The 17070-nt window shown below is 41.4% G+C and overlaps 1 protein-coding gene across 3 annotated transcripts in view; it reads right to left on the minus strand.

The window, feature by feature from the left end:
* LOC126249621 (adenosine receptor A1-like) overlaps positions 1–15269 on the minus strand; it is a 167005-nt gene extending 151736 nt beyond the window's left edge. For all 3 annotated transcript variants that reach the window (XM_049951293.1, XM_049951292.1, XM_049951291.1), the window contains exon 1: positions 15069–15269. In XM_049951293.1, the coding sequence (XP_049807250.1) occupies positions 15069–15095 (27 nt within the window). In that variant the 5' untranslated portion in view covers positions 15096–15269. The remainder of the gene's footprint in view (positions 1–15068) is intronic.
* Positions 15270–17070: the final 1801 nt, after the last annotated feature.

Here is a 17070-nt window from a genome sequence, read left to right on the forward strand (position 1 = left end):
CGAAGCACACTTACAAGACATTGAGGACACTGTACAGGCAGCGTTTGTGGTCAAATACAACAGCGAAACCTGCAGGCTTGGCTAGCGTCTGTGTTCAAGCGTGCATTTATGGCATTGTTTCCATATTTTTATCCACCCCTATAACTGCGTTAACTATGTCGTATTTTCAGAAACAAACTTCCAGCACACTATCAGGAGAGGTCGTTATCCTTATGGATGATGCACGAACGTCTGCAAGATTACAACACCAATAGTAATACATGACTCTAAAACGAACTTCCTTTTACCGTATATATACATAAGCCCGCCGGATAAAACGTTAATCAATCCCTTAAAAGAGCACACGGTTTCGTTTGTAGCGCTGTAGTGTATAGATAGCATAGAAATGACACCAGGCAGTCACGTAACCATTCACAGCTGACCCAGGTTATTGCAATGAAATAGTGCGTATGTTTCCGTTGCATGGAATCAGCACAGTAAGATGTATCGATGTGACAGAATGCCAGAAAGCAGCTATCGTGTTTGAAAATGCACATGACCACACTCTGAATGAAGTAGCCCGATTTGTTGGTGTATCAACGCGAACCGCACACCGCGTGTACAAGGACTGGTGTAAAGCTGACATACAAGTGACATGGCGTTCGAAAAGTGGTCTTAGAAAGACAGTAACCGACAGGGAGAGCAGACCGGTGTCACGCCTTGTTAATAACAATTGATATAAATTCGACATTGACAGCTGCTGTTAGTAAAACCAGCTCAGTCTTAAACATCAAGGGTAAACATTGCAAAGTTATCTGCATGCAATGGACAACTGGAGTCAGGTATCTCACTGAAGACTATTGTTCACAGCGGCATATAAGGAGGCATATACATTTACATCTACATCAATGCACACCAATTCACGTTTAGGTGTTTCGCAGAATGTTAACAGAATCACTGTCAGACTATTTCTCTATCAGATTATTTTTCTACAGTTCCACTGTAGAATATAACATGGGAAAAATCAATACGTAAGTGTTTCCCTGCGAGCTCTTTTTTCTCTTATTTTAATATGATGGTCATTTCTCCCTTCTTAGATGGGAGTCAGAAAAATATTTTTTCATTCAGAGGAGAAAGTTTATGATTAAATATTTTTGCGAAAATCTCGCCGCAACGAGAAACGGCTTTGTTTTAATGGTTGTCACAGTAGTTCAGTTATCATATCCGTTACACTCTCTCCTTTTTTTCGCGATAACGGAAAATAAGGTGCCCTTCTTCAATTTCTTCAGTGTCCTGTGTCAATCTTGTCTGGAAAGGATCCCATACTGCACAGCCATACTCTAGTAGAGTATAGTGAAGCGTAGAATAGGCAGTCTCTTTAGTAGATTTGTTACATCTTCTCAGTGTACTGATAATAAAATGTAGTCTCTTGCGTCGCCTCTCTCCACAACATTTCAGTATGATGGTTCCAGCCTGAGTTGTTCGTAATAGTAATTCCTAGGTATCTAGTTTTGTGGACAACTTTTACATTTTTACTATTTATCGTGTACTCGAAATTTAACCGATTCTTTTTAGTACGCATGTAGAAGATCTCACACTTCCTGTTGTTGCAAATTTCCACTTTTCGCACCATAGAGATATCTAATTTAAAGTTTTATAATTTGTATTTATCTTCTGATGAATTTACTAGACAAGAAACCGACAGCATTATCTGTAAACAACCTGAGAGGCTGCTCACATTGCCTAAAAAATATTTGAGACCTGCGCAACTTTCCAGCCCACAGGCACAGGGCTTTCATCGAGCGAGCGGTTGTACATGTTTGCTAAATATGGAGCTGTCTCATCAGCATACTCCGAAATGAACCTAATTGGTATACAGTCTGGACTGGAAGAGTAAAGCTTGGTAATTGATTTAGATGGCCCTTTACACCATGGATTTCTGCTTGTAAGTTACTCATATTGGCAACTGTTCTTGATTCGGATTCTGGCTTATTTACTGTATCTGTTTTGGTGAAGTAATTTCATAAATCTGTCTATAGTAAGCTCGTTTTAGTTGTTCGTAACTATCGCGAAATGAAGATATTGTTGCCTGTTGCCGCTTGAGTACTATACATACGACCAGAATCTGTTTGGATATTCCACCACATATCGCGTCAGTGTTTCATTCTCGAAATTTTTAAAAGTATCTCACATTGAAGCCTGTGCTACATTTCGAATTTCTGTAAAACAGATGTTTTCTTAGAGATTTTCCGTTCTTTTTAGTCTGGCATACATTTTTTTGTTCTCCTGTAACAGTGTCCTGACCCTTTTGTGTCCCATGAGGAATATATTTCTTCTCTTAACAGTTTACTTGGTATGACTATCTCAGTTACTATCAATACTATTTCGTTAAATTTGAGCCAAATCTGGCCAACACTTACACATTCGTTTGGAAGAAATAGAGGCTGTCTCTTAGGAAACGCTAAAGCGAATTTTTTTCTGATTTTTTTAAACAGTTATATATTTTGCTTTTATTTCTGATGCAGTTAAATGTTACGGCATTCAGTCTCGCTACTACGACTTGTGGTCACTAATCCCTGTACCAATCATGCTCCGTACTTGATGAGGACTGTTTCTTGCCTAGAGGTTTCGTATGTCATCATAAACATTTACACTTTGTGAGGGCTCCTGAAGTAAATGGTCAAAATAATTTTTGAAGAATGCGTGTAGTAAGATGTCGGACGATGTTTAATGGCTACCAGCGACTTGAAACATGTATTTTCGCCATCATACAGTGGATGGATCGAAGTCAACACCAACTATAACTGTGGGGGTCGGGTACCAATTCGAAAGTAGACTCGAATTTTCGTTGAACCCTTCACCCCATCTGAGCCATGAGCTCGGTAAAAGGATACAATCATTAATTATTCCGGTGGTCGAGTGTAGCCTCTACCCATACTACGAGCGGCGTTTAAAAAGTAATACAACATATTTTATTTGATCAAAGCAGGTGGGTTTTATCCAGGATTCCATATTACTCCCACTCTCTTGACTACTAAACCCTATTTTCCAGCATTATATCTGTTCAATGCGATGACCTTAGGCCGCTTTACTGAGAGCGTCTATGCTCGTATGGTAGCACTCTAATGGTCCCCTTCGGAGCCAACGTCTTTCTGCAACAAAAGACTCCACGTCACCCCTATACTGCTATCTGTGGAGTGCATCTTTCATTGGGCCAAACAGATGGAAGTCGGAAGATACGAGATCCGGGCTCTGGAGTGGACGAGGAAGAATAGTCCAGTGAAGTTTTGTGAGCTCCTCTCAGGTGTGCACACTTGTGTGAGGCGTAGCATTGTCATAGAGAAGGAGAAGTACGTCTCAATTTTTGTGGCAACGAAAACGCTGGAGTGGTTTCTTCAAATTCCTGAGGGGGGTGCAATAAACGTAAGAGTTGATCGTTGCTCCATGAGGAAGAGCATCAAATAGAATAACTCCTTCAGCCTACCAGAATACCGACGCTGCGACTTTACCAGCTGAGGGTAAGGACTGGAAGTTTTTCTTCTGAGGATTGTGGTTTGGTGCCACTCCATGGATTGCATTTTCTTTACGGTTTGAAGTGGTGAACTCATATTTCATAGTTTGTGACGATGTTCAATAGAAAATCGTCACAATCAAACTTGTAACGCTCAAACAGTTCCGCACAGTCGGTCCTTTGTTGCTCTCTATGCTCTTCCGTTAGGCGGCGAGAATTCCAGCGAGCACACACCTTTGAGTACCGCAACTGGTGGATGAGTGTTTCAGCACTGGCAACAGAGGCGTCCAGTTGTGCAGTGAGGTGTTTGATTGCGATCCGTCGCTCATCTCGAATGAGACTGTCAGCACACTCCAACACGGTTAGAGTAACAGCTACAGGGTGACTAATACTGAACTACATGAAAAAAACGTAAATTAGTTACAAACTACGCCGTGAACACACTTTATTCAACATGTAAACGTCACTACAGATATTCGGATTTAGGTTGTGACAGGTTCCATGTACTTGCTGTCATTGGCAATGATGTGGCGCAGACGAATTGCGAAATTCTGCATGATCCGCTGAAGTGTCGGAAAACTGACGATGTCGATAACCTCCTGAATGGCTGTTTTAATTTCATTAATGGTTTTGGAGTTACTGCTATACAACTTATCTTTAATATAGCCCCACAAAAAGGAGTAACTTTTATTCCGATCCGGAGAATATGGCGGCCAATCAATGTCCATGCCAGTGGCCTCTCGGTACCAGAGCCAGAATGCGGTCCTGAAAGTGCTCCTCCAGGACATCAAACACTCTCCTTCTTCGATCGGGTCGACCTCCGTCTTGCATGAGCCACATATTGTCGAAATCAGGGTCACTTTGGATAATGGGGATGAAATCATCTTACAAATCCTTCAGGTATCAGTCGGTAGTCATGGCGCCACGAAGGAATATCGCACCGATTATTCCGTTTCTGGACATTGCACGTCACACAGTCACCAGTTGAGGGTGAAGAGACTTCTCGATTACGAAATGCGGATTCTTAGTCCCCAAAATGCACCTATTTTGCTTATTGACGAATCAATCCAAATTAAAGTATGCTTCGTCGCTAAACCAAACCATAGAGTGCACACTAATTCCCATCATCCCCCACGGCAAACCGTGCAGTTTGAACGTCCTAACGCAAATCGTTCAGAAGTTATAACGATTTTATTTCATTCAGTTCAATAATTGTTCACAATATGTGCGGCAGGTCTGCACGGGGGATACCGGACAGGTTTGCGCGTCCTTGTTGCAATGATGAAAGACGCCTCACCCAACGACTCACTATGCTTTTATTCACTGTATGGTCTCCGTATACATTCTGTAAGTGTCTATCAATATCTGCGTTATTCTGTTTTTCCGCCAAAAGCTCTCTGTTTAGAACGCACCTCCGTTACAGACGCTATTTTGAAGTCTACGTATAGCGCCGCCACCTATCTATGAGGGCTGAAGTTGGAATTTCTATGGTTTCCTACAACAAGTTACGCCTGTTTCCCACCGAAAGTGGCCTAGAAGCACTGTGTTGTAGTACTTATTGAACGTACCTCGTAACTCTCAGCGGCTGTCTACTTCAGTTTACCTGTTACTTCCGACAGCATCAAATGCGCCACCACCAAGTGAATTTAATGTGTCCTCTGTCTATAGCATTAGGCTTTTGGTTCAAAACTTCGAGTGAAATTCTCTCCTGCTTTAGCCACCTTTCAGTACTTAATACCATATTTGCTTCACTGCTTTCAATGAGCACCTGTATCTCTGGTTCTTTCCCAACACAGCTACGAAAATTTACGACTACTGAACCAATATTTCTTGGTTCTACCATCATCCTGTACTTGGACATCAGCCTTTGAGAGTAAACCATTCTTTTTACACTTTTTCTACCCTGTAACCTAAAGAACAACCAAGTTCACTTTGCACAGCACCCACTACGTGTAGCTGCCTCATGTGTGTAATGGACCCTAGACCTACCAAGCGGAATCCTGTAATCTATCAGAGTATAGCGCGAGTCAAGGTATATGCGCCCTACACAGTCGCAGAACCATCCGACCCTTTCTTCGGCTCTCAAAGAAAGGTTTACAGTCTGTCCTGTCGACTATGCTACAGACGGTGAGCTCTACCTTTTGTTGCTGGAGAGACATTGTTGTCTTTACCACTTCATATAGCCGCCAGAAACCGGAGAGGATGTATTCTGATACAAGGCGACACACATCATTAGTATAAATAAGCCACCACCTGCAGTCGGCAGCATCTTGTGCTCTTTGTACCATCCAGAAGGACTTGTTCTACATTTGGGATGACTCTCGCTGGTATGCAACAACAATGCACACTGGACCTCTTTTCCTCCTTGGCAACCATATGTGTAACAGACTCTTGCAGTTGCCTAACATAGGAGCTCCCAACTACCAGTAATCCCGCACTCTGTGAATTCCCAGAGCTTGCAAGTCAAGATGCTTCCTCTGGAACAAGGAAAGCAACTGCATCTGGCTCAGGATCTACACTAGCCACAGACAGCGCATTAAACAAGTTTGTGAGACAAACCTGGGAGGTCTTTTGATTGATCCCTCAAAAAGTCTTTCGCTGTCCGCCACACATTGAAACTAAGTTCCACCCAACGAAGCGTGAGGGGTCAACCTGTGCCGACCACAGTAGCCGACCGATCAGGAGACACATCTGACGTGCTTGACATCTCTTGGAACCCTAGATTCCTTCCACCACTGTGATACCCACTGGCAACGGCCTCAGCGTGATCGAAGTGAACACTGCCTGTAGCTATGAGCGAAAGGTCCCCAGTTCAGTTCGCATCCGAACGCAGCATTCACAGTCCATATATCTACTGAACATGGTGGAGACCTGCACTACACAAATACGTGAGAAATTCAAGAACTATACTACGAAAGGACAGAGGCAAAATAGTTGGTTCTAGCTAGAAGCTCTTAAAATCACAAACACATGAAAGATATATTCTTCTGGTGCAGCTGGAACAAAGACTTGACCTACCATAGTCCATGATAAACAGCCGCAGAACTCCATAGTGAAGGAGCAGCGAAGGTTTCTGCACGCGGGCCATGCCTGGGCATGAGTGCCCACGCACTCAGCCTCGCATTATATTTCCCCCACCGCTACGCCAAGCTGTCGGAGTGCCAGGAGGGGGCAGAGGGGAAGACTGCGAAAGCGCAGAATTAAAATGGCAGAACAGCCGCACTGCATGCAACTTGGTTTTGTATTTCACATTTCTCAACAACATAGGTCACTAACAAAACAAATTTTCAGTATTATTTAATAATTTTTTGCCCCCTGAAGGCATAATGTAATTTTTATCGGATACGCACTGTCAGGGTACCGACAGACACAGACAATTTAACAGAGTTTCGCACTCAGTTGGCCATGTATACATGATTTATTTACTTTCGTAATCGATAAGGAGACTTTTACACAAATATGTCGATCGAAATATTGTAGTACTTCTGTAGCGTCTTCACGGAGACGTGGAAACTCTCTCTGATAAGCAATGTAGACGTCCTGAACAGTTTTAACGTTAAAAGATGTGGTGTCACCGCCAGACACCACACTTGCTAGGTGGTAGCTTAAATCGACCGCGGTCCATTAGTACATGTCGGACCCGCGTGTCGCCACTGTCAGGATCGCAGACCGAGCGCCACCACAAGGCAGGTCTCGAGAGACGTACTAGCACTCGCCCCAGTTGTACGACGACATTGCTAGCGACTACACGTACGAAGCCTTTCTCTCAGTTGCCGAGAGACAGTTAGAATAGCCTTCAGCTAAGTTAATGGCTACGACCTAGCAAGGCGCCATTTGTACCATTGCATGTATCTCAAGATAGTCTCACTTGTATCATCAAGAATGCTGTATACCAAAGGACGATATAAAAGTTAAGTGTTCTAGTAGCTACGTTCTTTTCTTTATCACATTCATTACGAATCCTGTTTCAGACCTCACTCCATCCTTCGTGAGTTAGCGCGTGCATCTTGGCCGCCTCCTTCAATTAGTGTACGTAGTGTTGGCAAGTCTGCCGACACTACAAAAGATATATCATTAAAACTAGAATTACCCTGCAAGTCAATCAGTGACATCTGCAAATGCACAGGGGCGCTTTCAACTGGAGTGGAAAACGGTCTTGATAAAAGCTTGGAAACAGATGTAAGATTGATAATGCTTTCAAAATCTTGATAAAAGTATCCCTGTAATTCTTTCAAGGCCAAAATGAATTCTTCAAGCCTCACATTTTCGTTAGCACCTGTGAGCTTAGGAAATTGGACTGTGTTTTTCAGAATGTGTCCCTTCTACAACGTGATTTTCTTATTAAATGCATCCCTACCAAATCAGAAAGTTAACTGCCAATGTCTTACTATGGACAGTGTTCCAGTCAAGTGCACTTAAAATGTTGAGTCTGCAATCCATTCCTGATGTTATAATTTTCGTTTCTGTGTGCCTTTTCCCTTCATAGCTTCAACAATAGTGAGTTTTAAACCTTAAATCGTTCCAGGCATGCCCCTTGACTTTACCAACGTACTGTGTAGGAAAACACGAAGTGTCCATACTATTTGTTCAGTTCCACTGAACACTGTTGCAACTGACAATGGAACGGTGGCAGCGCTTTAAGAGTCTGGCATGTAGTAAAAGAGGAATAGCATGACGTCACCAGAGAAATAGCTGTCTGTATTGCTGTTATTTCCATAATTCCCAGTCACTAAATGGTGTAGCGATTTTGGTAGTACGAATAGGAGAAATATAATTAAACTAATATCTTACTTAATGCTAAACGTAACACATGATAATAACAACTGTGCGTAATGTAATACGATACATACAGTTCGCAGTAGCCGAGCCGTAACCGTATCATAGAAAATCGTTCAGCATTGTGACATGATATGTTTCAGTTCGAAAGGAAGTGATTGTGGGTATATACGCATGCTTGCCACATACTTCCTGATGCTGTGTGTAAATTGTAGCTCGTTTTGAGAGTTCCTTTATGGACTTCAAACTCAAAAATGGTTCTGAGCACTATGGGACTTAACATCTGTGGTCATCAGTCCCCCAGAACTTAGAACTACCTAAACCTAACTAACCTAAGGACATCACACACATCCATGCCCGAGGCAGGATTCGAACCTGCGACCGTAGCAGTCGCGCGGTTCCGGACTGCGCGCCTAGAACCGCTAGACCACCGCGGCCGGCACTTCAAACTCCTTGGATTACATTCACAAGTAGGAAAACATTTTATATTCTAGCACATTAGCCGCTATTTATTGTTAAAAAAACTTTTGGCTTTGTCCTTGCTTCTCTGCCATGCATGTGCCTATCATGATTACATATTCAGCGTCGTAGGTATGAAATTGTATATATAGTCTAGATTCTCTATCCCACCTGTAACATTTAGTTCTTCGCCATTTTGACAGCTAGTACATATCCCATTACATTTAGCCCACACTCCAGTTCCTATTCACTTTCAGCTACTACTGTTGTACCATCGAATGACTCGTGTTGTGCTAGTTTTCTGTCATTGACAAACAACAATAATCCTTTATTTCTCTCGCTCTCTTTTCATTGCACAAATAAACATCAGTGATGACAATGAATTTTCCTTACATCTTCCGTGGTTCTGACTTCTTATACAAATCTGTCAGTACTGAGTATTGGAATTCGCTTTGAAGCGAAGGAGTGGGTTTCCATCCTGTCTATTATCGATACCACAATACATTAAAAAAACGAAGAACATTTTATTTGAGCCCGCATTACAAAACGACTTCCCATACTTATAGCGTCACAATGAGCTCCAAAGTACTACGTCACTTGTATTATGAATGTGCTTTTCCATTCCATATACCTAACAAAAAAAATGTTCAAATGTGTGTGAAATCTAATGGGACTTAACTGCTAAGGTCAGCACTATTCAAGCAGTGGGCGAACAAGTGTACTGTAACCTACTTCCTTTGTTTTCGGACTGCATTTCCTTAGGATTCTTTCAATGAATCTCAGTCTGGCATCTGCTTTACCGACGATTAATTTTATATGGTCATTCCATTTTAAATCACTCCTAATACCTACTCCCAGATAATTTACGGAATTAATTGTTTCCAGTTGCTGATCTGCTATATTGTTGCTAAATGATAAAAGATGTTTCTTTCTATGTATTCGCAGCACATTACACTTGTCTACATTGCCATTCAATTACCATTCCCTGCACCATGCGTGAATTCGTTGCAGATCCTCCTGCATTTCAGTACAATTTTCCATTGTTACAACCCGTCGATATACCTGCTATCCGCAAAAAGCCTCAGTGGACTTCCGATGTTATCCACAAGGTCATTTATATATATTGTGAAATATACTGAAATTTCATGAATAGTAAAAAAATTAAAGCAAATGATTATCATTAAAATGTATTTATTAAGGGAAACTAGTGGAAATTAACTGGTAGAATGACTGTAATGTCGTAAATAATTGTACAAAGTGAATATGGGATCTCTATAGTGAAAAACGTACTGTTCCGTTGTATGAAAATTAGGAAAAATGTATCACCACATGGGCTTCAGTGAAATAAAGCTTTTCCCAGAAAGATTATACTCCTTTTACTAACTTTGCGTTGCATGTTGTATGAAAATGAGGAAAAATGTATCACCACATGGGCTTCAGTGAAATAAAGCTTTTCCCAGAAAGATTATGCTCCTTTTACTAGCTTTGTGTAGCATGTTTTATGAGCCTCTATAGATGATTAGTCAGTATGTCTGACAGCTTGGCGGGGAAGTCGTGTTCATTTCCCGGTAACACTAAGGATTTTTCCTCGTTGGAAGGACTGGAACTGCCTCCTGGTGCCAACTGAGAACCTTCCTGACTGGGAAGTAGCGACTACAAAGGTCTATAAAATTCACAACGGCTGAGAGAGTGGTGTACCCATGCCATGCCCCTCAATATACCATTCGCATGATGGCTTGTGGCAGAGGATGACACGGCGGTTGGTCGGCATCGCTCGGTCCTCTGCACCTATCACAGTGTTTATACAGCAAGTTACAGTATTCTGGCAGCCATATGGTAACACAAATAGTATGTTCTTATCTACTCACCACAAGAACTATCTTTCTGGTTGCCACAAACTGCTAATTTTACTGCCTACATCATAGTCAGTGTAACACAATAAAAATTACTAATAACTAGACACTCTACAGCCAACTGTCTGTGTTCTGACATGGTGTCAGTACCCAGGAATGAGTGAATCACATTACGACTGTGAACCACAGCGCCACTGATGCATCCATTACAGCCAGCAGATCAACCAAGCAGACAACCAACCCCTGGAAGAACGAGGATTGCTGTTCTGCAGCCAGGTTCAGGCGTGCTGCGCAGCGACGGTTTAAACATCAGTAAGTGGCAGATAACTTCGGAGCCTTCCGTGTAGAGAAAAGTACCTCAAAATTGTTAAAGAGAGCAAAAAGAGATGGTGGCATTCCTGAATTAAGTACATCACTCTACCATTTAGACATTAGTATTAGAGACTATCAGGAGTATTTGAGACTGAGATGGGGGGTATCCAGTAACTGCTGTAAAGGGATAATGTACAATGGTTCTCACCTCACGAGCAAAGGAGACATAACTAAGGCAAATAAGGAACATTTCGTAAAACTGATAGCTACTATCATTCGTTCATTATAGTCCTCCATTGTAAGAGCACTGTGGCCGAGTCGGGCAGGTTGCTCTTTCGATATGACGCCAAGGAAGTTTATAAATGCCGGTTTCTATAGAGGAGCTGAATTCGGCATTGTCTTTGACTAGTGACACGACACATGGTCACAGTACACTGTTACCAAGTTGTGGCATCTCGTAGGGAATGCAAAAGAAATCCTCTTTGCCGTGTTAAATAGGATATTTGAAACAGGACAGACATTCATTCCGTTTCATGGAACTACGAAGTACTAATACCATTTGATACTAGCGTCAATGGCTATTGTAGGTTTCCTCTGAAGAACAGTGTAGGAAAGTTATTTGAATGTGTGGTGAATTGCCATATTCTTTGGATTCTCTATTTGACCCTAGTTTCAATTCAAGAAATATGATTCCACCATAGGTAATTTGACCCAGCTGGAGGCGTACCTACGCAGGCAACTGTTCATAGTTGTCGTTTTCGATTTGAAGAAGTTCTAAGAGATCATTTGGAGACATTTCATCGTCAGACAGTTCCATCAATGCGGCTTAAGTAGATGACTACCCGTCTTTCTATGGTTCATTCCTTTAAGGTATATTTCAGATACTGAGTTGAGGAATTCGTAGCAGAGCGGTGTGAATAGGGTTGCAGCGTCCCACAAGGAATCACACTCAGCGTCATTCTCTCCTGTGCTACAGTTTCCTACAGGCTCGCTTCCTATTGTAGACGACGATTGTACGAGTTTCCAACGAAGTGTCAAATTACAGCACAGTTCTCTATAACAATATGGCAAAGGTGAGTAACTTGCATAGGAGTGATTGGTTGTTTCCCATTTTATTTAGGATTTTCATCACAACCATTTGTAGAAAAAGGTTAACTCGTTTTATTTCATTACTTACTTTGAAGTATTTCATCCTCTGACTACTACAGAATTTTTAAACATTGAACTGTGTGTGTATTTTACTCACCATATAGAAATCGAGTGAAAAGAAAGCATACGTAAATAAGGTCAGAGAGACTTGCTCCCTTATGTTTTCTATTGGTGGTCAAAGAGCCACAACTTTTAATGCTTTTATCGTATTATTGGATCTTTCACATAAATTTTCTGTTCTTCGTCTACTACACTGATTTTAGCGAAGAGCTGAGAAGTATAATTATTTCTAGTTTTTAAACTAGCTCCAAAAAAAGCAAAAAATTGCGTCCACACAACAACAACGACAACCATATCAACAAAGACCACTCTTTTTAATTCACTGATTAATCATCAGTTAGATACACAGTGTACAGTCAAGCTGCCGGAAAACTCACAAAGGTCAGAGACGAGATAAACTGCGAGATTAATCTTGTATTTCGGCTTCAGCGAGGCACTATAACTTACAGTAGATGTACTGTGACCTGATACAGCCGTACGTTTAAAACAAGCACTATTGTGCCACCGCCTCAGATTTTGTTTGAAGTTTAATTTAGGTCCTCTGACGGTCCCGACTATATGACCACAAAAAAATAAAGCTGAAAGGGAAAGAATATTAGAAGACTGTACATTTATAACTGAGGTGTTCACAAGGATACTAGAAAGTGTCTTTAACATTTCCTGATCTACTTACGATAAACGGTTCTGCTGGACGCTCGAACCACATTAGCTCTTAATCATCATTTAGGAATCGTGCAAGGAAGAAAACGTGCATAGACCAGCCAAAGATCTCGGTTTTTTGCTGACCTTGCCATCTACTGGTTTTACGGACGTTTTTCCCACTGACGAGAGCCTTTGTTCAATTAACGCTGTCGCTTCTCAGGTTTCCGTAGATCTGTCAACAGATCTACAGTTGCTCCTGGCATATAGATACGCCTGGTCCTTCATTTTTTAACACTTGCCTCGTGAGGATACGGGTTAAGTTATAGTCAAATCATGTGATTTCGTGTTCCTCTATGGATTCGATAGGAGTGTTCTTCCACCTACTTATAAAATCATAGGAATTGGTAGCTAAGCTTTCTTATTTATGTGCCATAATTACTTGTGGTTTTAATCTGAAATTTATCCTGTATTCAACCTATCTATCTTTACTGCAGATTCCTCTTATAGAACAACTGAACACAATAGACACTGTACCAAATGTTTTTCTTTTCATTGTGTAATTATCTCCAGTGCGCTTAAAATTTCTTTTGGTGGACACGTGGCCACATTGATGACTACAACTTACGGGAAGGATTTTATCTACAGCTTCTGTCATTCATAGTATCCGTTGTGGGCACTACTGTTTATGTTCCAAGAATACATATACTCCAAAATAAACACAATAGTAATTTTCTTTGTTTGGAATATACAATCATTCTTATCATCACTATCCTTATGATGGGAAGAAATTTCAACGTTTCATAGCCCTTCTTGTCACCAGAATTTAACATTTCAGAAATCTGAATTACTGCTAAGCTGTGACTTATTACGATACAAACACAAATACATCACATCTACCAGATTATTAACAAACCGTATTAGTGACTGTTATTTTATTGAAATAAAGTACACATGCAATGCATGTTATAATGTGTGTTCGGGTACGCGCACCCTGTGGACATGGATTCTTCATTCCAAGAAAGAGAATATCTGCTGCTGTAGAGGGCCCGACTACAATTTCGTCAGAGCTAAGTAACATTCGATATGACATTATTTCTAGTGGAGATCTCCTGCACTTTGCTTCATTTACTTAGGGTTTTTCTATTTAATATCAGGAATATGTCAAAAACAGACAAAATGCTTGACGAAGCCTAGCAAGGGAAGGAAAAAATGATAAACTAAGATATTATTTAATTTTACGCACCACGTTTTCTTCTTCAGGGTAATTCAAGGGTATCGCATATTGGCTAAGTAATGGCACCCTAACGCACCACATAGCCCAGAACTTGGTTCTGTATCGTCTTTCCCGTTAAGCTTGTATTTTAAATCAAACTATCTGTTTCTGTGGTTAAGGTTGCTAATGTACTACTGCAACTCCTGGTGACAGAAAACATTTTTCTCATCAGTATATGTCGCTCGATGGTGAGAGGTGATGGCGAACAGTAAATCACCAAATTATCGGTCCTTTCTAGGATTCGGTTCCAGATGTCTCCCGAAGTGAGGCTGCATGACACTGCACAGTGATCTATTGGAAGAATAGGGACACTCTTTATAGAGAAGTGAATTCCGTACTGTTACCCACAATCGCTATCTCACTTGTCTATTATCGATATTCCAAACGAAATACTGCAGTCTACAAATTCACCTACGCTAGACATTTAGCAAACGAAAATGACACTTCGCGAAAAAGAAGCATTAGTATGCATGTAGGAAAACGCAGCTTTACAGTTACTGTGCTTCATCTACTCCTCGGCTCCTTGAAGTCTTCTAAGCAACAATTCATAGAAACTTCTTCTCGCTATCAGGAGTTTAGCTACAACCATGATTCAGTTTCATCTAGGACTAGGCAGGAGTAAGCGTTTTGTAACACAACAAAATTTGTGGAAAATCATTAAAAAAACATTGTCTAACCACAGAACGATGTCACAAGTGCTTGCCTTCACACTATTGGTCTTTAAAACGTTCACGTCGCAGCCTGTTCAGGTAAGCCTATACGTACAAAATATTCTGCACAGACTGCAGTGAAAACGTACGAGTAAATGCCATATGACTCAACTGGATTCGCAACTAAACCCTAATATATCGAACTAAGGTGCAAGGATACATCACAAACTTCCGAATGAAATCACATCAGTTGCACTCCAGTGTTAAAGGCAACTACTCACGTAAGAAGCACAAGTAACTTTGAAGGGGAAGAGAAAGTGATGATTATTTGAACCTCAGCCGTGCTCTTTACTTGCCACTCCCGAAATACCCATCACCGTGCCTGCCCTAATTTAGTGCCTTACCATATGCCAGTCTGCAGAGACGTACATTGTTCTTTAAGATAACACTTCGAACGACAAATTATCTCCAGTTCCACAGGGAGCGAGCTTCCGTAGGCGTTGGAATCGGCATAATTAACAAATCGCGAAGAGGTGAAGTAGCGCTGCTGGAACTACGCACTCGGTAGAACATGTTTACTGCTGCCGCCCGCACCGGCGCCCACACTGCTCTCTGGTGGAGAACTGGCCGCGGCTGGAGCGGCTTGCTAGAAAGCCGCTTACCTAACGCGCAGACAAGTTTCAATGTCATCCGCGAGTCCGCGCTCTTAACAATGTGTCATCGTAACTATACAGTTTCACGCGCGTCCGTGGCCAAGGTCGTAAAATTACCGTGACCGTAGATTCTGGACAAGGAGATGAACTTTTCGACTATCTGCTGGCGAAAAGGTCTCCGTCGAAATTTGGAAATCATGTATTACCTCCGAAAGGTTCCACCTAACATTCAAGTAGAGCCAATAATGTTTGCAGACGACACAAGTTCTAAAAATCATCCAGTTAAAGAGAAAGCACCTGAATAACTCGTTATCAACGTTTTTCAATGAATCATTAATCGGTTTTCTGAAAACGTATTAGTCCAGACAACTTTGGCAATATGTTGTCCAGCCCCATGTTGTCAAGGCTGTTCCAAGTAGGCTGCAGAAGTTTCACTGGAAAACACTTACACATCCTACAGAGAGTCAAAATCTTTCCCCACGCGATTTACTTGCTTTGGGAGTACTGGAGAAAGACACTGCGAACGAAGAGGTGCGTGCCTGGGTGCAGTCATGGTTCCATAGGCAACTGCAAACATTTTTCCATGAAGGCACTGATCGTCTTGTTTCAAAGCAGGATAAACGTATTAGAAGTTACGTCCATTAATTTTGAGATATTAAACAGCTTACTTAAGTTTTCGTGTCTGTCTCATTTCTGTTTGACTGCCCTTTGTAATATCTCCTTTTGGTAAGAACATATGAGTTGCTGGCCTTAAGGCTTTGTTGATCTGCGTAATCTATTTGGCTACACAGACCACAAGAATACGAAAAGAATATATACTGAAAACGTTACAAAGATTCATTTCCATAATCATCTTGTGATTGAAGCTCTTTTGTCGTCCGTGTTTGCTTCCTTATACGTAATAAGGAATATCGTACTGTCGTGAACACTGTTTTAGCACCCGTGTAAGTTTCGGAGAAGTTTCTCCTTCTTCATTACTTTCATTTACTCTCAGTTAAATAAGACTTCAAAATTTTTATGCAATATAACTTAAAAGAGTGTTACGTCATCTGCAATTAGTAATCGTTTATCAATGTTTTGTTCCGTAAATTGCCAAATTTTAGGTCTCATATGAAGTTAACTATTTTTTTATAGCACTACTGTCATGATATTACGTTCTGCTTTGAGCGAAGATTCGTTATTTTACTCTTTGACTTGCATTTTCTAGGTTGCAGTACTAGTTTTCAAAAAGTATGTTCAACTGTATGCTGACTGTGAAAAGGCTTTGTGATAAAGCGCGGCGCGTGGTTTGAGGCCCATTTCACGGATTGCGCTACCCCTCCCGCCGTAGGTTCGAGTCCTCCCTCGGGAATGGTTGTGTGTGTTCTTCATAGCATAAGTTAGTTTAGGCAGTGTGTAAGTCTAGGGACCGATGACCTCAGCAGTTTGGTCCTTTGGGAATTCACACACACACACACACACACACACACACACACACATGAAAAAGCGAGTGTGGTTGGATGGTGGGCGGATTATGTATGTAAATGTCTGTACTTATTTTTTGTGGATGTCTCGTTTTCACGCTTCTATAACGTGGTTGCTGGATCTTCTTAACACGCACTGTTTCACTTTCCTGCCTCTCAGGTGAATTTTATTTGTGGATCCATCATACGAAAAAATTTTTGTGGGATAAAAGTTAGTGCTACTAAAGGGGACATCTGTGTGTGGTACATCTGGCAACCTCCTAACGATCCCTCCTGCGTAGGCAAGGCCA

Source organism: Schistocerca nitens, chromosome 3 (assembly GCF_023898315.1).
Source record: "Schistocerca nitens isolate TAMUIC-IGC-003100 chromosome 3, iqSchNite1.1, whole genome shotgun sequence".
Taxonomy (NCBI): domain Eukaryota; kingdom Metazoa; phylum Arthropoda; class Insecta; order Orthoptera; family Acrididae; genus Schistocerca; species Schistocerca nitens.